This window comes from Homarus americanus, unplaced genomic scaffold (assembly GCF_018991925.1).
Source record: "Homarus americanus isolate GMGI-L3 unplaced genomic scaffold, GMGI_Hamer_2.0 scaffold11150, whole genome shotgun sequence".
NCBI lineage: Eukaryota > Metazoa > Arthropoda > Malacostraca > Decapoda > Nephropidae > Homarus > Homarus americanus.
The window spans coordinates 93,707-117,147 of NW_024720555.1; the positions used below are offsets into that span (position 1 = coordinate 93,707).

A 23,441-nucleotide genomic window follows, 5' to 3' on the forward strand; every position below is an offset into this window, starting at 1 on the left:
TGTGTGTGTGTGTGTGTGTGTGTGTGTGTGTGTGTGTGTGTGTGTGTGTGTGTGTGTGTGTGTGTGTGTGTGTGTGTGTGTGTGTGTGTGTGTGTGTGTGTGTGTGTGTGTGTGTGTGTGTGTGTGTGTGTGTGTGTGTGTGTGTGTGTGTGTGTGTGTGTGTGTGTGTGTGTGTGTGTGTGTGTGTGTGTGTGTGTGTGTGTGTGTGTGTGTGTGTGTGTGTGTGTGTGTGTGTGTGTGTGTGTGTGTGTGTGTGTGTGTGTGTGTTGTGTGTGTGTGTGTGTGTGTGTGTGTGTGTGTGTCCGACAACTCTACCATGCAAAAATTACACACAATCAACATGATGTGCACACATACATGCTGTCACACTATAACACTACAAATGGACATAAACACATACATACGTAGATGAAAATGCACACACACACACACACACACACACACACAGAAGCATTTTAAACACATAAGTTAAAGGAGTACAATGATGTGTTTTTTTTCCAACACTTGTCTTGACTCTCGTGACAAAGATGACAGGTCAGTCACACACCCGAGGAAAATGGTGGCCTCAGGTGTAACAATAATTATCACCATTAACTCACACGCTTTTTTCTGACTGTTTTCTTATCAGCCTTTTCTTTTGTCTTTTCAGGGAGCAGTAAAGAAGAGAAAAGGAGGAGCAAGGAGGGAGAAGAGAGAGAGAGATATTTAAGAACGCTGCGTAAAGGAGACACCTGCGTAAAACATTGACTGTAGAACAAAGTGTAGAGGTGAAATGTGATCAGCGTAATTTAGTGCATAGAGTCATTGAGTAAACAGAATTACGCATTAACAAGAGATTAGATAATGAGTAAATAGTGATGCGTAAATGAAGAATGCGTAAAAGCAAGTGAGTGAAGATAACTACGCATGGAGAAGTCAGCCGCCGCAGTAATATATAACTCAGCGAGGCAGGTGAAGCAGTAGCCACGCACAGTAATCCCCAGATTATTGACTTGTTGTGTCTACGCCCTCAATCGCACCCGTCCACCACCCTCCTTCGTCAAGGGGTCGTGACCTACCCTGGCGTATACTCCGGGTCACTCACGTTAACAAGAGGTCACGGGGACTACTAACAACCCACCATTAACAGTATTATTAAATCGCAACAACAATTTCACAACAGCACTGCCATTTCCCAGGACCTTCTAACAACTTGTGAATAAGATATAACTTTTCTGGCAATCAACACAACTTTCTTCATAATCAACAAACTTTTTCACGTGACCTTTGCCCACTTAATGGTTTAAAACTCTCCGTTTGTATTAAGTTGTTGGTGAGTGACGTGTGAAGTTAACAACAAGAGGACCGGCCTCGTGTATGGCGTGGAGGAGGGACATACTGCGGAGACCCGTTCCTGGGGCGGTGGTGCTGATGGACAGGGAGTAATAGTCGACCTTGTGGGTGAGGCTCATGGCTTCTCTACCTGTCTGTCTGTCACGTAATAGTAGTCATCGATCTTGTGGTCTCCACCTGGACGAACACAGCTGCTCCACCTGACCAACATTAAACCAGGAATAATCAGTGATCAGTAGTAGACAAAGGTCCCTTCATCCCTCGTGTATGACTTAATAATGAATGAAAACATTAATATATCTCGGCCACAGTGTTATGTTGACCTTCCCGGGGACTGGCTCTACATATATGGAAAAGATTTGTGACCTAGTTTCTTAATTAACTTTGGCATCATGACCCCAGATGTGTATTGTTGACCACCGACAGAAAGAGGTTACAGACCACGTCTGCGTTGCCATGGTGACCGGCGTAAACAGTCTCGGAGTGTCCGTACATCTGAACGCTCCACACATTGAACATTCATAACACTAAATTACTCTGCTGTCAGAACTTGCAGACACAATTTCATGAATTAAGTTACAAAAGTGAAGTTATAATAAGTGAGTTTGTGTCAGTTAATAAAACCAAAACCTCAAATGAATAGAGAAAACTTTAAAAACCGAAGCAGACGCCAAGGCCAAGTTTACTGTATCGGAGAAGGGCAGGTGTTGGATGACCATGGCAAGCCTTACTCCTCTCCTCTTCACCAAACGCATGTGTCCCCCTGGCCGGGACCCCATGAGGGACCCTGGAGTCAGCACGCCCCTCCAGGTAAGCTCTACTCTTATTAATTACCTTCGTTAACGTCTATAGTTATGCTCAGATAACAGTTAGTAGCCCAAGAGGCAGTGATCGCGCGTGTATATGACTTTAATTATCGGTGATGCTCAGCTATTAGTCACTGATTAAATTGTCAGGTCACGCGCGGGAGATATGATCCTGGGACACCTATTGTTTTGTCTTCATCATAGTTTATATATTATTATGACTTGTTTTAATGTACAGTATAATTAGGTCTTCTATCGTGCCTAATCATGCAGTTACTTTACTCTAAATTTGTGTTGTAAGACTAACTATTATTTGTGTTAGCTCTTGTGTTGTGAGAGAAGACAGTGTTACATCGAGTCAGCTGTCGAGTCGAATATTAATGTCAGCTTTACATGTTGGTATTTTTGTAACGCTCACTAACACCGTCCTGGTCACCTCTCGTCGTGGTGGCCGGCAGGTAAATGAGATAAACTAGGTACCAAGTTAATATTTGGTGATCTGTTTATGTGAGAATAACATAACCAAGCCAGTACTGTCCTTGTGGTCCGTACCTGTCCTTGTGGTCCTTACCTGTCCTTGTGGTACTTTAACACCAGGTACCGTGATTAAAAGGTCAAGTACGTGTGTGTGTGTGTGTGTGTGTGTGTGTGTGTCATATTATCCTACCAGCCGATTATGTATACCATCGTGTCGTGCGTCTGAGAGGTTAATAAAAATCACTGTAGTATTATTGATGGTGTGGCATAACTGTTATTACACAATGCATTACTGTACGTCTGTGTGTTGGATGATGTTTCCCAGTCACGCTCTGGTCTCTTGTTGTTCAGATGGTGTTTATTGATCAGGGTGTATGTATGTATGTATGTGTGTATGTTTGTCTGTATGTACAGTATGTGCGTATGTATGTATGTATGTATATATGTATGTATGAGTGTGTGTGTGTATGTATGTATGTATGTATGTATGTCTATGTGCGTATGTATGTATGTTTATATGTCTGTCTGTCTGTGTATGTATGTATGTACGTACCATAAGCTCCTATATTTATCCAAGAAACTAATCATCAGCAATACACCTTAGTCAGTTTATTCTACTTTAGGAAGTATTGTACTGTTGATTGACGCGCCTGAGAGCTCCACACATGAACTATTTACATGACCTATCCCTGACCTAGTTGTAATCTGGTTAGGTTTGGTTAGGTTTGGTTAGGTTTGGTTAGGTTTGGTTAGATTTGAATATCTTAGGTTAGGTTACATTAGGTTTGGTTAGGTTAGGTTATTTTATCTTCGGTTAGGATGAATTACGTTAGTTTAGGTTGGATTAGGTTAAATTACTTCAGTTTAATTTATGTTTGGTTAGATCATTCACTAATCATTAAAAAATATATAAGAGACGCAATTATTTCTTCATATTATCAGTCAACCAGATGGCGAAGATGATGACGTCATACTTGATAACTGAGCTGTGGTCATCATAAAGTCCGCTCGCTGTAGTGCTCATTAACAATACAGCACAGACTACAGTACTACAGAGTTGGACACAAATGACAGAGTGATCACTACAGCAGGAAGGCGGGGAGAGGTGTTGAGTGATGGCTGGTCATAGCTGGAGCCTGTGTTCCTAACTAAATCATGTGACCTTTACGATAGTGGTGGTGGTGGCGGCAGGTGTGGTGGTAGTAGGTGTGGTGGCAGGTGTGGTGGTAGTAGGTGTGGCGGCAGGTGTGGTGGTAGTAGGTGTGGCGGCAGGTGTGGTGGTAGTAGGTATGGTGGCAGGTGTGGTGGTAGTAGGTGTGGCGGCAGGTGTGGTGGTAGTAGGTGTGGTGGCAGGTGTGCGTGAGAGGTCAGCTTAGGTGAGGGTGGGTGGTAGGTAGCCCCTCGGTCCACCATACTCTGATGCTCCTGGTCTCCTCGGGCCCTGAGCACCACCCACCTGACGGAACACCACCCACCTGACGAACACCACCACCTGGCAGATACCACCCACCTGAACCCCTGAACACCACCCACCTGACGGAACACCACCCACCTGACGGACTACCCACCTGACACCCACCCACCTGGCAGAATACCACCCACCTGACGGAACACCACCACCTGACGGAACACCACCCACCTGACGGAGCACCACCCACCTGACGGAACACCACCCACCTGGCAGAATACCACCCACCTGACGGAACACCACCCACCTGACCACACCACCTGACGGAGCACCACCCACCTGCGGACACTGCTGATGGAGGTTGTTAGCTAGACTCGTGTTAAGGAATGGTACGAGATGGTTAACATACGGTATATAATATAATCTTATAGTACAGTATATCTCTAAAGTGAGCCGGAGGTAAACGATGAACTGACCTCTGTAAATATTATGCACCAAGTTTAAGATTATGGTGTTACTCAAGAAGGTTGATTTGATGTACACGAGTATAGTTTTTTCGACACAATGACTACTAAGCCACTGTACTCGACCGATTTCACTAGCCCAGCGGTAAAGTTAGGTGCCAATTCACAGCCAGGTGAGGTGGATTTGACCTGGGTGTGAACCAATGACCTTTAGGACTAGACATGAGCGTGTTTGTCCATTCAGCCAGTACTCAGACACCACCCTTTTCCTTGATATGTACTCCAACTTTTAATTCATATACAGTAGAGTACATACATTTATACACCTGAAGGAAATACAGTTAGAATGTTTTATGCTTGTGAAATAATTACTTGTTTACTTGCACTTATGTTTCTATTTTAAAGTATTCATAATGATCATAAATAAAGGTAATGAAAGACTCCCAGACACAATGATTGAGTCAACACAACACAATAATATAAAGGTTAAGTGATTACACAGCGTCTCCAGAATTGGGTTATTTGTCCCCACTTTGTTGTTACTGCCCGGCTGATCACATGGCCCAGTCCTTGGAGACCCGCCCTAACCTAACCTAACCTAACCTAAACGTAGACTAACCTAACTATATCTAACCCAACTTAATCTCAGCTAAGTAAACCAAACCAAGTCAAACTAAACTAATCTAAGCGAACTTAAACTATCGGGATCTGTTGCTCTAATCTGTTTACGTTACGTTTCAGTTCATGACACTGACCAATACACGTCACCAGCGTCACATGCGACCGTCTCTGTTGTGTCATATGGCCCATCACCCCGAACGTCTCTGTTGTGTCATACGGCCCCCTCACCCCCTCACCCCCATCACCCCTGATCAGTCTCTATGTCATCATAATGGCCCCACCCCCTCACCCCCATCACCCTGACCGTCTCTGTTGTGTCATACGGCCCCTCACCCCATCACCCTGACCGTCTCTGTTGTGTCATACGGCCCCCTCACCCCATCACCCTGACCGTCTCTGTTGTGTCATACGGACCCTCACCCCATCACCCTTCCCCATCCAACACCTGACCTCGTCCTGCTCCCCATCTTAATGAGCCTCTACACCCATTTCCCCTTCCCATTAAATCGTGAATCTTTCTCCCATTAAAATGCTTGTGTCTCCCCTCCCTCCATAACCCGTGTATATGGTGACCTCCATCACTAAATCTAGCTAGTTTACGGTAGCTACAGTCTTATTGTATTGGGGCCATCGTCACAGACTCTCAGGTCGGCTCTTTGTAATAATAATAATAATAATAATAATAATAATAATAAACGGTTTATTAATAGAGTTGCAGCCGGTGGCTGAAAATTTACAGATTTACATTGATTTAGACATAATGATATAATATGCACTGAATATATTTACAGGGCTGTACAGTACATAAATCAGGAGTTGTTTATTCTTTTAACAATAGATGGGATGGTGTTATTCTTATATCTATCGGTGCGGGCTCTTATGGGCTGAATTTTGTTGTAGTGCCAGACTGCGCGAGGTGGGTGGGGGGCTGCCGGAGGCAGGAGGTGGCGATGACGAGGGTGGTGCAGTAGTCCACTGCCAAATCTTTCCAGTGCTTGGTGGTGGAGGTCACCGAGGGATGGCATTTCCAGGGTGGAGAGAGCGTTGGTGTAGCCGGAGTAGTCTGCGCCAAGCATGATTCTGCAGGCCTTTTTTTGTACCTTCTCTAGTTGACGTTGTTGGGTGGACTTGAGAGAAGACGACCAGGCTGGTGACGCGTACATTAGTTTGGGGAGAATAAAGGCGTTGTAGATGGTCCTCAGCTCTGGCGTGGGTGTCCCAAGTGACCTAAGTCGTCGTAGCATGTAGAGACGGTACGAGGCTGCCTTGACTGTGTTATTTACATGGGCCTTCCAGTCAAGTTTGTTGTCTATAGTTACACCCAGGAGTTTGGCAGACTGCACCAGCTGGAGAGGATGGCACCCACTGTGACTGCTGGGGCTTGCACTTGAGTGGTGGCGGTATTGATGTGCATGACTACGGTTTTGGTGTGGTTGATGGTGACCTTGTTCTCCGTAGTCCATGCCTGTAGCCTGTCCAGGGTGCCTTTGTGTTCCAAACTCTGTGTGTGTGTGTGTGTGTGTTTCTTCCACCAGATTGAATTGTCTCAGCTTGTTAGTCGACAGGCACCCCCCCGTCTGAATTAGTAACTTGAGGTAATAAGACAAATACACTGCAACGTTTAATTATTCTCTCAAACGTCACGAAGAAAGTGTTTAAGTTAACTCCCCAGACAGCAGTAGGGTGGTGACACGTCTCCGCTCTTAGTTATGTGGCCGTAGTTAAGACAACCTAACCTAACTTCACCGCCAATATTGTACTCCTTCAACACTTAGTACTGGCGACAATTGTGCTTATGTACGGAGCATTATACATGATGTACACAAAAGAGGGGAGCATTATGATGTACACACAAGAGGGGAGCATTGTACATGATGTGCACAAAAGAGAGGAGCATTACACATGATGTATACAAAAGAGAGGAGCATTATACATGATGTACACAAAAGAGAGGAGCATTGTTCATGATGCACACAAATGAGGGGAACATTATGATGTACACAAAAGAAGGGAGCATTATACATGATGTACACACAAGAGGAGAACATTATACAGGTACACACAGTAAAAAAGTACCGCAGGAAAATGTGCGAAAAAATATGACACCAAGGACGAGTGATAGTGTGTGTTGGTCCTGTGGCAGCCCTGCTGTCCTTGCCTGAAGGTGTCCTCACATAGACCTGCCGTATATATAGTTGTTGCTATAACTGAATATGAACACATCAGGTGATGTATGGAGTCAGCAGACCTCCCCTGTGTGTACCGCAGTGTCCTGTGCCTGGCACACAACACAATATGTGTGTACCTGTTCAAAAGTCTCCGTTCAGGCAGTACACTGTCAGTCTGTACATAAACTGTGTGTGTGTGTGTGTGTGATAATGGTGTATGCATACAAGTGTACAGGTCGTGAAAGTACATGTGGGTAATGTATACACGTGTATGTGTGTTGTGTGCGTCAGATGTGGTCGGTCAGTTGAAAAGGAGGCGTCTCTGTGTGTGTGTAGGTATGTCCCCTCCCACCACCATGGCTGTGTTTGAGGTCTCCCACCACCATGGCTGTGTTTGAGGTCTCCCACCACCATGGCTGTGTTTGAGGCCTCCCACCACCATGGCTGTGTTTGAGGCCTCCCACCACCATGGCTGTGTTTGAGGTCTCCCACCACCATGGCTGTCTGTTTGAGGCCTCCCACCACCATAGCTGTGTTTGAGGCCTCCCACCATCATGGCTCTGTTTGAGGCCTCCCACCACCATAGCTGTGTTTGAGGCCTCCCACCACCATAGCTGTGTTTGAGGCCTCCCACCACCACCATGGCTCTGTTTGAGGCCTCCCACCACCATGGCTGTGTTTGAGGCCTCCCACCACCACCATGGCTCTGTTTGAGGCCTCCCACCACCATGGCTGTGTTTGAGGCCTCCCACCACCATGGCTGTGTTTGAGGCCTCCCACCACCATGGCTGTGTTTGAGGCCTCCCACCACCATGGCTGTGTTTGAGGCCTCCCACCACCATGGCTCTGTTTGAGGCCTCCCACCACCATGGCTGTGTTTGAGGCCTCCCACCACCATGGCTGTGTTTGAGGCCTCCCACCACCATGGCTGTGTTTGAGGCCTCCCACCACCACCATGGCTGTGTTTGAGGCCTCCCACCACCATAGCTGTGTTTGAGGCCTCCCACCACCATAGCTGTGTTTGAGGCCTCCCACCACCACCATGGCTGTGTTTGAGGCCTCCCACCACCACCATGGCTGTGTTTGAGGCCTCCCACCACCACCATGGCTGTGTTTGAGGCCTCCCACCACCATAGCTGTGTTTGAGGCCTCCCACCACCATAGCTGTGTTTGAGGCCTCCCACCACCACCATGGCTGTGTTTGAGGCCTCCCACCACCACCATGGCTGTGTTTGAGGCCTCCCACCACCACCATGGCTGTGTTTGAGGCCTCCCACCATCATGGCTCTGTTTGAGGCTTCCCCGTCCTCTCGTGTCTCATAAAACCAAGACAAACTCAACAAAAATCTTTTTATGTCTTGCGTCTTTCTATTAATTTTTTCTGGTTGCCGGATTTGTCGATAGTCTGAGCCAGGCCGGAGGACGAGGCTGGTCAGTCAGTGAGGTGACCAGGTGACCGGAGTGTTGGTGGACTCGCCTCCCCTCGCCCCGCCTCGTTGATACTTAGAATTCTAGTGAACTTCAACACCTGGAAGTAGATTGCGTCGCGTCCTGAATAATGTAGCAAGGTTGTGCCTTAATGTGAAAATACTTTAAGTTTGTTGTTGTTGTTCAGAAATATTTGGTGGTGTAGCTACTTCAGCTGTTTCTTCCACGTAGAAAAAATTCATAAAACTTTAAACTTGTGAGATTAAGTAAGATGATTTTTGCGGTAAATTGTGAGAAATTTTTTTTTGATGCGAAGCTTCCGTGCATTAATCAACCAAAGATGATCTGACACACCTCAAGTGAACGTCGAATTATGACATGACACCTTGTGGCGTGACACCTCGTAACGTGACACTTGGTGAGAGATGATTTGCGGTGCTAGATTGATCTTCACTGTGCTATATTTAAAGTTAACTGATATGTTATAGATTCATTGATCGCTGAGTCTTGTAAATGTTAACCTCAACCACTTAACACGGGCTGGTGACATGACTCTCCGTACCATGATGACGTACTCAGCAGCGGGGGAACACAAACTAAGGCATATGGCTGAGATATACAGCATGTCTCCAGGAACACTTTGATGTAAGAAAGTTGACGACGTAATATATGAGAGAGAGAGAGAGAGACCCAAGAACTGGGGAGGGGGCCCCTGAGTGATGTAGCTTCCACAGTGATAAGCGTCGTTCTATATCTCATCATCATCACCAATCAGCGAAATTCCTGGCATGTGTCTGACTACGAGAAGTGTGACCAATACTAGTTACAGAGGTGAATAAAGTTCCTATAACCAGCTGACACCTTTGTTTACATAATAACAAAGGTACTAGTGTTAGTACCACTGTGTCATGTTACTTTACTACTGTAACTACACGACTCCGTGGATAAATAACCTCTCTTAACTCCTGCAGACATGTAAAGTCTTTTAAAACAATAAGGATCACAAGTAAGTTTATCAGTTAAGAGATCTTTCCTTTCGTCACATAAGAACAGATATTAGCTAGAGTGTATAGATAATGGTTGAGTCCCCCTTACTCCACACAAACAAATGTCGTTTTCTGTAAATAAAAGGGGTAGGATTAGCATTACTGTAGGTTAGGTTAATGAAAGTTGAAGTAGGTTAGGTTAGGTTAGGTAAGAGTAAGTTTAAGTTAAATGAGGTCAAGTTTGATTGTGTTACGTTAGTTTAGATTAGAATAAGGATAGGTTAGATAGTGTTAGGTTAGATTAGGTTAGATTTGCATAAGATTATAGTTAACTTGGGTTAGGTTTGGTTGGGCTAGCGTTAGGGTATTTCATTATCGGTTGAAATAAACGGATGCCTAACCTTCAAAATATTACTAAAATACAAAGTTTCAAACACATTACTGTACTGCTTTACTATTACCATTATGTGTGTGTGTGTGTTATGTGTGTGTGGTGCAGGGCGGTTGAGGCGGCAGGAGGCAAGACTATGAGGTGCAGGAGATATCATGTCAAGGTTCAATATCGTACTAACCTTTTTACAGCTTTTTTTGATTGCTTGACTGACTCGACCAATTATGTTTTTTACACCTTATATATGATCTTGAGCAGGCGAGGTTGTTGGGTATTGCTTGATCTTCAAAATCCTACAATAAGTACTGGTGTTATGTCTTGAAGGTATGATAAGAGACTGGATATTTATTGATTGACATGTCAGACGATTTTAAGGTCAGGTGTGTGTTTTGTAAGCTCAGATAAAGGTATGGTAGGTTGTTTTGTAGCTTAGGACACACACACACACACACACACACACCCTTTGCCTTATGATCAACACAGATAGTTCCTCACACAACCTTCACCTCATCACACCTGAACCACGCCAGGCATTCATAACCTTAACTACAGGTACAGAGTCACGCATACGGGTACAGGGGCAGATACAGAGTCAAGAACAGGTACACAGTACATGTAGTGTATAGATACAGGTATAAAGTACAGGCACAGTCAGGAATACAGGTACAATCAGGTACACGGGTACAGATACAGTCAGGCATATGGGTACAGGTACATACAGGTACGGGTACATATTCAGACATACGGGTAAAGGTACAGTAATTCATTCCAAACTAATTTTTGTAATACTCCGTTACAGTATTGTGTTGACTCAGTAACTCCGGGTCGTATTGTGTTGACTCGTATTGTGTTGATTCAGTATTGTGTCGACTCAGTAACTCCAGGTCGTATTGTGTTGACTCAGTAACTCCGGGTCGTATTGTGTTGACTCAGTAACTCCTGGTCGTATTGTGTTGACTCAGTAACTCCGGGTCGTATTGTGTTGACTCAGTAACTCCGGGTCGTATTGTGTTGACTCAGTAACTCCGGGTCGTAATGTGTTGACTCAGTGACTGCAGTGTTCGTGATGCGGGGGCCGACACACACACACACACACCCTCGTATATCCTTGTGTGTTACGCCCCATATCACCAGCTTAGATAATTGTGCATGTGTCTGTGTCGTGTGTGTTATGATGTCGTATGTGTTTGTGTGATAATGTGTGTATGTGTTTGTTTGGTGTTATGTCTGTGTTTGTTTGGTCGTATGTCTGTGTTTGTTTGGTTGTATGTCTGTGTTTGTTTGGTGGTATATCTGTGTTTGTTTGGTGTTATGTCTGTGTTTGTTTGGTGGTATGTCTGTGTTTGTTTGGTGGTATGTCTGTGTTTGTTTGGTGGTATGTCTGTGTTTGTTTGGTGTTATGTCTGTGTTTGTTTGGTGGTATGTCTGTGTTTGTTTGGTGGTATGTCTGTTTGTTTGTTGGTGTGTGTATGGGATTGTATGATTGTGAGTCGCTGTTTGCTAACCTAACCTAACCTAACCTAACCTAACCTAACCTAACCTAACCTAACCTAACCTAACCTAACCTAACCCCCTATGATTGTTGCCATAACTATCACTATGGGCGCCACAGATGATAACAATTACCTGTGTGGGGTGAAAAAGATTTAATTATGATTATTAGTTGTGTTAATTGCCCTGGAAATAATTTAACCTGTATCTCATTATTAATTACTTCTTTCCTGTATGTTGGAAGCGTTCATGTGGGTATACAGTTCAGCATGTATATGTACAATACAGGTATACATTAACAGTGTAGATAGATGGACATAAATATTAACCTTAGTGTTTAGGTTAAAATATTTATTAAAAAACTCTTTAATATCTGTATTATTTTATTAAACTATTATGTATAAATGAAGAACAGATTTTCTTGAGTAGATGTTGTGAATAAATGTATAATGTTATGTGAATCGGTTTATTGTGTATATTATTCAGTGCAACTATTAACTGATGGTAGTAGTGGCTTGTTAGGTAGTTGTTTATGAAGGCCTGTGATTGGTTGGTAGGTAGATGAGGGGCGTGGCAAGTTATTATTATGAACGGAAACTTGGGAGGTGACTGACTCATCTTCTGGCCGTCCATTAGTGCCCAAGACCAACTGGGTGACACACACACACACACACACACACACATCATAAGCCAATGGGGTGAATGTATCCCAGTATCCATTGCATGTGACCTCAAAAACAAGTCTCTGAAATCGGTAAAATCTCATCTCGGGGGAGGAGGAGGGTGAGGAGGGTGGGAGGAGGGTGTGAGGGAGGACGGGTGGAGGAGGGAGGAGGACGGGTGAGGAGGACGGGTGGGGAGGAGGAGGGGGGTAGGAGGGGGTGGAGGAGGAGGGTGGGGGGGGAGGAGGGGTGAGGGGGGTAGGGGGGGAGGCTGTAATATAAGGGTTCACTACACTCGCCCCTTTGAACACCTCCCAACAATATTCATGAATGCGGCCTTGGCAGGAAGTGTATAATACAAGTAATGGTTAACACTCACTTAGATCAAGGATGAGCAACAAAGCCATTAAGTGCCTATTATTATTATTTTTTTTATTCTGTTTGCTTCTGTGATTGTTATTAATATTAATATTTTTTATTGTTATTAATATTATAATAAAATATTGTAATTGTTATTATTACAATTAATAATAATAATAATAATAATAATGTTTGGTGGTCATCTTTATATAGAGTGTAAACTGTGTTCATATTAACACCAGTAAAGTTAGTTAAGGTTTCAACACCCGACTCTTGACTGTGGTCCCCAGGTGATGTCCTCAGAGGATGGGGCGTCTCTCTCGTCCGTGGAGCTGACACTGCCTCACATCGCCCGGGAGGTGCTCAGACGAAAGGCCCTGGCCCACGTCCATGTTGAGGTGAGTACTGACTTATGTGGGACCCTAACCACGTCCCTTAGACACAAGGCCCTGGCCCACGTTTTTGTTGAGGAGTGTTATGACTGCTGTGTGTGGGGGCCCTAATCATGTCCCAAGGCCCTGAGTTATAACTGCTGTGTTTGGGCCCTAATCACGTCCTAAGGCCCTGAGATGCAAGGGTCTGACCCACGCCTTTTGCGAGGTCAGTGCGTTATACCGTATTTCCGGCTGTGGTTGCCCTTGGCGGTAACATTGGGGGCCTTACCCTCCAGTGTACAGGGTGACTCTCACGTCCAAGTAACATTTCTTGAACTTGATAAATACTAAAATTCAAGTGGTGATAATGTGTCCGTGTTGGTGGTCAAATTGTTTCCTTATCTACATTAAGCTGCTGTCTACGCTAAAGTCTACTAGGAGATGGAGAGTGTAGGAGCCTAAATAAGACAACAAACAACGAAATACTCCGCCTGTACATTGAAATTCGCACCTCATCTGCATTTATAGTTGAGAAAATTTTCGTAAACATTGACCGGTTGAATCCATACACTACGCCTTATATAATTGTGGTAACGTATAAAGGGCGGGAAAGGAGCGCTTATTGATTGACCTTACTGGGGTAATTTATCGCCATTAGAACCTCAACATGAAGACAAGGTCCATCTGATTTTAATAAAGACTAATATGAAGTGTACCTGTAATCTGCGTCAACATGGTAATTAGCGTACCTGTATTCTACGTCAACATGGTAATTAGCGTACCTGTATGCTACGTCAACATGGTAATTAGCGTACCTGTATGCTACGTCAAAATGGTAATTAGCGTACCTGTATGCTACGTCAACATGGTAATTAGTGTACCTGTATTCTACGTCAGCATGGTAATTAGTGTACCTGTATTCTACGTCAGCATGGTAATTAGTGTACCTGTATGCTACGTCAACATGGAAATTAGCGTATCTGTATTCTACGTCAACATGGTAATTAGTGTACCTGTATTCTACGTCAGCATGGTAATTAGTGTACCTGTATTCTACGTCAGCACACACAATAACACTACCTGTAGTTTATAAAAGCTCATTGCTGCACATTAATAACTGCGAATACCAATCTAGTTTACAGACAATAATTCAGCTGGTTGCGTCTATTACTCTGTGTGTGTGTGTGTGTGTGTGTGTGTGTGTGTGTGTGTGTCTGTGTGTGTATTTTACAGCGACTATTTTGGGTAGAGATGACACCGATTAGATGTTATCGTTATCGGCAAGTAGTTGTTTACTCGTATTACCTACCTTATTAAGTAATTAATATTGTATACTGATGTTAGTTACCTTGGTAATGAATACAACAGGTAGTTATTGGCCAAGATAAGGATCAAATTGCTTCCTAAGACACAGCTACCATGATTACTCGATGATGTAACCTCAGATATTCCACTAGAATATATATTTTTTTAGTTTGATAATGTGTTACTAGGAGATGCTTAATATCATAGTGCTGTACTGTACATTAGTGTGGCTGCTGATGAATATTAATACCCTATAGTTTGCTTCTGGTGTGTTGAGTGTGACGGTTTAGTTGACAAGGCAAGATGTGATCAAGTATTGTTACTATACTGTCATATTATAGTCAAAACAAGGACGTAAAACACCTTTTGGATCAATGATTTTTGTCTGTCCTTTTTCTTACGGCAATTATGTCTAGCATCACCTTCAGTTACTACACAAAAGAGAGTTGTACGGACAATGACCGACTTGAAAAAAAAAACAGATCACACAAACGAAAAATTTGCTAAATTGAAAATGTTAAAATTCAAAGATATTAACACTTACTGCTGTGCCCTCTTTGTTTACAAATATATCAATCACTTGCTTGACAATAATTATTTCCAGTTCCGGAATAATCAGAGATGCAACTTAAGGCACCCAGAGCTACTAAGACCACCCCCCGTGCGCTCCTCTCAGTCCCAGACCTTCTGTAGGATACTGGTCTTTTTGGTCTCTTCGTTGTCCAGAGTATATCGGTACAGACCTGTTTAACCAAACCTGCCGCAGCCTATGATGGGGACGAGGCCAAGTCTGTCCCAGGAGAGGCGGGGCAGTTATGTTAATATGTAAGTTTGACGGAAGGGTTGGTGTTGGGTGAGGAAGAAGTGGAGGAGGAGTGGGAGTCTTGGGAGGAGGTGGAGGAGGACTTATAATCATCATCAGAGGAGGCGACAGTAGGGGTCACAGGAAGCTCACCATCATCAACATCATCTTCATCATCATAATCATCATCATCATCATCATCATCATCATCATCATCTTCATCAACATCATCATCATCATCATCATCATCATCATCTTCAACAACAACATCATCATCATCATCATCATCATCATCATCATCATCATCATCTTCAACAACAACAACATCATCATCATCATCATCATCTTCCCTCACCTTCTTCGGGGAAACATTTGGTGAGGTCGCATGTTTCGTTCCTCGACTTTCACACATATTGAAGTTATATTATAAAGACTTTAACGAAACCACAACGAAGTAAAGCAGAAAATCGAATATTCTTCTTTATAGGAAGAAGTGGCGGAAAGGATAAAGGTAAAGTAAAGAGTGACTAACTCTTTATAAACGTAATAACAAAAACTTAAGTTTATCCTTCAAGTATACACGTTTTCTCTTACACAATCAGTATAGAAAGAACAAACTTAACGGGAACTTCTCTAAATTATAGAAAAGTAACACCCAATTGTAATTTAATAATAATTGACATTCAGTCATTAAGACCAAGAAAAACTGATACGCTGTATATATTATCTTTAAGCAAAAGTAAAAATTACCTGAGAACAAATAGAAAAATTCTTACTGGTTGACAAACTACGAACGTTTCGCGTTGTCGGCGCATGACGCCCAGATTTTCACTCCCAGCACCTGTTTTTGACCTTCCTTTTATCCTCGCTCTCCTCATTTTCATTTCATCCTTCGCTACCTTCCTTGCTCCCTTACCGTCATACCTGGTTAACGTAGACAGCCCGGGTTCGCTACAGTTGCCTCAGAAACCCGGTTGAAGGTGGCAGCTGTAGTCTGATGATATCTGTCTTCTACCAGGGTGTGTAGATATGTCCTTATTATAACTCTTTTCATGTGTGTGTGTGTGTGTGTGTGTGTGTGTGTGTTTGTTTTATCTGAGTAACATAAATATCAGGAGTATATACGATCAACACCTACTTTTTATAATCAATATTTATTTCGTAATCGAATACAAAATGATAGATCATTCAGCCTAAAGGATCCTCTAGTGACTAGTGCCAACACCACCACAGTTACACACATCTCATAAATGATGTTTGGATCTTTTTTTTTTTTAATAAACTCTTTGATCATTTGTTGTATGAATATGTTAGTGGGATGCCTTGGCCATGTTAGTTCAGATATGAACACGGAAAAAACAACAGAGGCTAGACTTGGGTAGATGTATTGAGAGCTAATGTGGTGAGGGACAACAGAGGCTAGACTTGGGTAGATGCGGCGGGTCCGACGCTCCTGATGATCTCCATGGTCTGGTTAGAGCTGAACGGACACTTCTGGTAAGTGTTGGCACAGTCCTCGACAGAGCCAGTCTGGCGGCCCAGGAAGAAGGCCCGCTGAAAGGTGGTGGCTGGACTGTTGAGCTGGTTGTGGTTGAGGCTGCTCTGATCCTCAATGAAGGATATGAGCAGATCCTCGTCAGGAGCCAGCTGGGCCTCGGGGGTGGCCGCCAGCTCGCACACCAACCGTTGGCCACAGTTGGTCTCTTGGTCTAAACTTTCGGCAACGGCAAACAGAGCCTCTAAAGCGCTGGTGGAGAAGCTTTCGTCAGGCAGCTGTATTGCTTGACGCACGAAGCGGTGGTGAAATTTGGGAGTCAACACTTTGGCCTTCTTAACAGTAGCGAGGCCAGCGGCTCCAAGAAGAAGGCCAGTGCCGCCGATCAGCGCCAGGGTAGGGTTAGCGATCGTCACTCCCACAGTCACTGCCGTCGTCAATATGAAGGGCGTCACCAGATCCAGCAGGACGACCAGGACGGCGCCTGTGAGCCATTTCTTCAGCTGCATATTGTCTGGCGAGGAGAGAGACTTTACTGTATACATGTATGTTGTCTGGCGAGGAGAGAGACTTTATTGTATACATGTATGTTGTCTGGCGAGGAGAGAGACTTTACTGTATACATGTATGTTGTCTGGCGAGGAGAGAGACTTTATTGTATACATGTATGTTGTCTGGCGAGGAGAGAGACTTTACTGTATACGTGTATGTTGTCTGGCGAGGACAGAGACTTTACTGTATACGTGTATGTTGTCTGGCGAGGAGAGAGACTTTACTGTATCGTGTATGTTGTCTGGCGAGGACAGAGACTTTACTGTATACGTGTATGTTGTCTGGCGAGGAGAGAGACTTTACTGTATACGTGTATGTTGTCTGGCGAGGACAGAGACTTTACTGTACGTGTATGTTGTCTGGCGAGGACAGAGACTTTACTGTATACGTATGTTGTCTGGCGAGGACAGAGACTTTACTGTATACGTGTATGTTGTTCGACTTTACTGTATACGTGTATGTTGTCTGGCGAGACAGACTTTACTGTAGTGTATGTTGTCTGGCGAGGAGAGAGACTTTACTGTATACGTGTATGTTGTCTGGCGAGGAGAGAGACTTTATTGTATACGTGTATGTTGTCTGGCGAGGACAGAGACTTTACTGTATACGTGTATGTTGTCTGGCGAGGAGAGACTTTATTGTACATGTATGTTGTCTGGCGGACAGAGACTTTACTGTATGTGTATGTTGTCTGGCGAGGACAGAGACTTTACTGTATACGTGTATGTTGTCTGGCGAGGACAGAGACTTTACTGTATACGTGTATGTTGTCTGGCGAGGACAGAGACTTTACTGTATACGTGTATGTTGTCGAGGACAGAGACTTTTACTGTATACGTGTATACAGAGACTTTACTGTATACGTGTATGTTGTCTGGCGAGGACAGAGACTTTACTGTATACGTGTATGTTGTCTGGCGAGGACAGAGACTTTACTGTATACGTGTATGTTGTCTGGCGAGGAGAGAGACTTTACTGTATACATGTATGTTGTCTGGCGAGGAGAGAGACTTTATTGTATACATGTATGTTGTCTGGCGAGGAGAGAGACTTTACTGTATACATGTATGTTGTCTGGCGAGGAGAGAGACTTTATTGTATACATGTATGTTGTCTGGCGAGGAGAGAGACTTTACTGTATACGTGTATGTTGTCTGGCGAGGAGAGAGACTTTACTGTATACGTGTATGTTGTCTGGCGAGGAGAGAGACTTTATTGTATACATGTATGTTGTCTGGCGAGGACAGAGACTTTACTGTATACGTGTATGTTGTCTGGCGAGGAGAGAGACTTTATTGTATACATGTATGTTGTCTGGCGAGGACAGAGACTTTACTGTATTCGTGTATGTTGTCTGGCGAGGACAGAGACTTTACTGTATACGTCATGAGGCTAGTTTAGGTTAGATTTGGTTAGGTTGGGTTTTGTTTAGTTAGCTTAGGCTGGTTAGATTTAGTTAAGTTAGGTGGAGTGAGGTATGGTTAAGTAAGTTAGATTAGGTTAAATAGGTTAGGTTAGGCTAGATGAGGTTAAGTAGGTCAAATTAGGTTAAATTAAGCAAGTTGGGTCTAGGTTAGAATTAGGTTAAGTTAGGTTAGGTTAAGTTAGACGTAAATATAAACATTACTAAAATACACAGATGTTGGTGGTAAAATATAAACTATGAGCAGAACAAAGTACAGGTGAGTGAACTACTAAGCTAATGAGGAACGAGAAGAGAGACAGACTAGGAAGGAAGTGTTTGTGGATGTGGGAGAGCTAAATAAACCAGAGAATTAGGAAAGGTGAAAAAACACTAGAATAAGGAGTGATTAGTGAAACAGAGAATGAGTGAGGAGACAGATAAACAGAGGAGTTGGGAGATATAGGTAAATTTACTGACTCGCCTCACAGATCACCAACTGACTCGCTTCACAGATCACCAACTGACTCGCTTCACAGATCACCAACTGACTCGCCTCACAGATCACCAACTGACTCGCTTCACAGATCACCAACTAACTCGCCTCACAGACCACCAACTAACTCGCCTCACAGATCACCAACTGACTCGCTTCACAGATCACCAACTGACTCGCTTCACAGATCACCAACTAACTCGCTTCACAGATCACCAACTAACTCACCTCACAGATCACCAACTGACTCACCTCACAGACCACCAACTAACTCGCCTCACAGACCACCAACTAACTCGCCTCACAGATCACCAACTGACTCGCTTCACAGATCACCAACTGATTCGCCTCACAGATCACCAACTTACCTGCACTCTGAAGGAAATTTGCTAAGGAACTGGACAGCTGAGCGAGTGGAGAGGTTGTGGGTAATTGAAGCCTGTGTCCTGTTTATATACCATATGTGTAGTGGAGGTTCAAGGTGGGTGAAAGAAAGAAAACGAAGGAAGGGGCATTGTGGTGGTAAACAAGGTCACACACACACACACACGCACACACGCACACGCACACACACACACACACACACACACACACACACCAAGCCAATGTTTACAATGCCCTCCGCTTGTTGTATGTTTCTTTGGATATCGTAATTATTTCCACCGTGTTCCTGATTATTATTACCGTATAAATAAAAACCCAGGCGATATCACCAAGAAATCTTACATAATAATAATAATAATAATAATATCCCAGGTTAATGAAAATAATTATACCTCGACTGTTATGAGAAAGTTTAAACATTACTCAACTTAAAGTATAGAATAGTGAAAGTATCTATAGATAGTAAATAGATATATAGATAGATAACTAATAAGTGTATTGTATAAAAGATTACTAAAGCAGCGTTCATCAGATGTAAACGAGTATGACCCACAAGTAAATGGGAGATATTTTAAAGTGTTTCGGGAATAATGGCTTCAACTATGCATACATTTTCCCCTCTAATATATTATTTACAGATAAATCCTTCAAATTTTGAGTATATGGGCAACACTCGGATGTTGCCATATACCACGTCATGTATTTCCACTGAGGGACCCATAGTGGTCATACAGCTATATATTAACACACAATAACGTCATTATCTGGCAATTATAGGAGTGACCTAGTTGGTTTCTATAGCATTCTTTTGTCCTTTGTGTGAGAGTATCCATAGCGCGTAATTAGTCTTATTGTTCTATACTGTACTGTGTAGAAATGAAGGGTTGAAAGAAAACGGGAATTGGGTGACACAGACAGACAGACACATACAAACTCATGCACATAGACAGACAGACAGAAAGACGCACAAATAGACAGACAGACAAACACCCTTAGAAAGACAAACAATAGGCAGAAACATACACACACACACACGCACACACACACACACACACACACACACACACACCTGATCATAATATAAATTGCACCCCTCGTCTTCACACAGTATTAAGTTAAACCGTATATAAAAGTTTCTATTGCTAAGTGTAGTGACCTTACTTTTAGGTCACTTTTGGGTCACTTTTAGGTCACTTTTAGGTCACTTTTAGGTACTTTTTTTAGGTGTAGAAATAATCGTCAATACTTATGTTCTTTGTGGGATTAATGGCGCTACTTTTTGGTAGCTTTTGCCGTATATAAACTCTAATCAGATAGTTTGGTTTAGTTAGTATGGTGATAATATTTTCTGCTATCTTAAAACCCTTCAAATATATCTATGGTCACCTATAAATTGTTGTTGACGGTAGAGTCTCAGTGTTAATTTTGTCTCCTAACTGGTGCTAAGTGAAGGTATCTAGTTAAGGTAGAGTCTCAGTGTTAATTTTGTCTCCTAACTGGTGCTAAGTGAAGGTATCTAGTTAAGGTAGAGTCTCAGTGTTAATTTTGTCTCCTAACTGGTGCTAAGTGAAGGTATCTAGTTAAGGTAGAGTCTCAGTGTTAATTTTGTCTCCTAACTGGTGCTAAGTGAAGGTATCTAGTTAAGGTAGAGTCTCAGTGTTAATTTTGTCTCCTAACTGGTGCTAAGTGAAGGTATCTAGTTAAGGTAGAGTCTCAGTGTTAATTTTGTCTCCTAACTGGTGCTAAGTGAAGGTATCTAGTTAAGGTAGAGTCTCAGTGTTAATTTTGTCTCCTAACTGGTGCTAAGTGAAGGTATCTAGTTAAGGTAGAGTCTCAGTGTTATTCTGATGCCATATTGGATAATTCTCTACCGGTGCTTATGTCAGGAAAATTATTTTAACGCATCACCTGAAGAATCCCCACCCCAGCTTATTTCCCTTGAAGATTAGCCACCCTAACACTGTTTGAGGGATGAAGCTAGGGCAGGATAGATTAGGTATGTCTGGGTTAGATTTGGATAGATTGGGTCACGTTAAATTTGGTTAAGTTAGGGTAGGATAGTTTCGGATAGATTAGGTTAGGTTATATTTAGTTAGGTTAGGTTAGGTTAGGTTTGGTTAGTTAAGGTTAGGTTAGGTTAGGTTAGGTTAGGTTAGCCTTAGGGTGAGCTAACCTTATACACAGTGAAAAGTCAGACATATGGTGTTGACGGTGTGTATTAGTACTGTCTTGCCTCCTGCTGTAGTGTGTATGATGCCTTGAGGTGGAGTGTTGTGATGTGAAGGGTGTGCTGGTGGTGGTGGTGGTGAAGTGTTGGGGCAATGGGTGGTGGTGGTGATGTGTTGGAGCATGGGTGGTGGTGAAATGTTGACGAATAAGATGATGGAAGGGATAGGAAGAGGAGAGTAGGGGAGGGGACAAAGAAGAAAAGGAGATAGACGAGGAGAAAACGACTAGATAAGAGGAGGGAAACACAATGAATGATGGAGGAAGGAAAGAGAGAGAGAGAGAGAGAGAGAGAGAGAGAGAGAGAGAGAGAGAGAGAGAGAGGACCTTGGTAGATTATGGAAACAGAAGTCACAGGGAACCATACATTATAATACACAGGATGTTACATAATCTGGACACTATAATGACTATGTGAGGTAAGAGTGTTCCTAATGTCCCTCGGATTATGGTGAAATTTCAAGATGGAGTTATAAGAGCCAGGTTAATTAGTTCTTACCTGTAACTCCACTAAATAAGGTCCAGGTGAAGGTGTATAATGATTAAGTACGCAGTGTGACTTTTAGGGAGTTCCAAGTATGCTGACAGAATAGTGATGTTGATGCCTTAACCTCGAACAGTGAATAAGTGTGTGGACGATTGCACGAATTACAGATAGTTACAGGTACAGTAATTTACAGGTGGTTACAGCGGATGGAACTGATAACATATACGAGATATTAAGATAATTATTAGTGTAGTCTTTCTCCTCTTTATCATCATCTTCCTCTCCTCCTCATCTTCCTCTCCTCCTACCATCTTCCTTCCTCTCCCTCCTACCATCTTCCTCTTCCTTCAATCTTCCCACCATCCTCCTCCTTCTTCTTTCAATTTCTTCAACTGGTCCCGCACTCTTCCTCCCCTCCACCGTCCTTCTTTTCCTCCTCCTCCCCACCACCTCCCCTCCTCCTCCACCAGCCCCCCACCACCTCCCCCACCACCCTCCCCCACCACCCCCCTCCCCCACCAGCCCCTCCCTCCCCCACCAGCCTCCTCCCCCACCCTCCTCCCTACCACCTCCCACCAGCCTCCCTCCTCCCCACCAGCCCTCCTCCCCACCACCCTCCCTCCTCCCCACCAGCCCCCTCCCTCCCCCCACGACCTTGCTGCACCTCCTAATAAACATTCACTCTTTTCCCTGATGCTTATGATTTACGACGTGACACCCGGACCACCGCCTGGCTCTCTTAACTGCTAATACTACTTCTGACCAACTAGATGTTCGTGTAGTAAACAATGAAGTCCTTGGGATGGCTTTGTCGGGTGTCCTTGGTGAAATGGCCTTGTTTTTACTATTGATGTATACCTGGACCGTCTACTGTTGGTATATTGGGAAATTGTATACCTGCAGTGCCTAAGTATACTGTATTCCTGTGTTGTCTATATACTGTATACTGAACTCCATACACGATGTGTCCATATAAATGCCAAACCAATTGTAAACTTGTATGGTGATTTTACTTAATAACAACAATGATATAATATTAATAAGAATAATGATAATAATAATAATAATAATAATAATAATAATAATAATAATAATAACATCATCATCATCATCATCATCATCATCATCATTATTTGGTGTAAGGTATCAACAAGATCTATGTAAATAAAAAAATTATTACTCAAGCTCATGGGATCACTTTAGTAGGGCATGGACAAGCAGGAACCAGTGATCCACCTGTCCGTACCTGATAGCCAAGTCTGACCTCACGATATATGAGAGAAAACGGTACAATATTCCCACTACACCTTCCAACATGACCTCT

The 23,441-nt window shown here is 43.4% G+C and overlaps 1 protein-coding gene across 1 annotated transcript; it reads right to left on the minus strand.

The window, feature by feature from the left end:
- Window positions 1–16,210: 16,210 nt before the first annotated feature.
- LOC121860644 lies at window positions 16,211–19,469 on the minus strand. The gene is made up of 2 exons (XM_042357911.1): window positions 19,389–19,469; window positions 16,211–17,084 (listed from the first exon to the last, which is right to left on the minus strand). Exon 2 carries the CDS (start codon window positions 17,077–17,079, stop codon window positions 16,495–16,497), a length of 585 nt encoding a protein of 194 aa, XP_042213845.1. The 5' UTR covers window positions 17,080–17,084; window positions 19,389–19,469; the 3' UTR covers window positions 16,211–16,494.
- Between the last annotated feature and the right edge of the window lie 3,972 nt (window positions 19,470–23,441).

Coding starts and splice junctions, on each gene's coding strand:
- LOC121860644 (XM_042357911.1), bottom strand. CDS start 17,079: ATGCAGCTGAAGAAATGGCTCACAGGCGCCGTCCTGGTCGTCCTGCTG.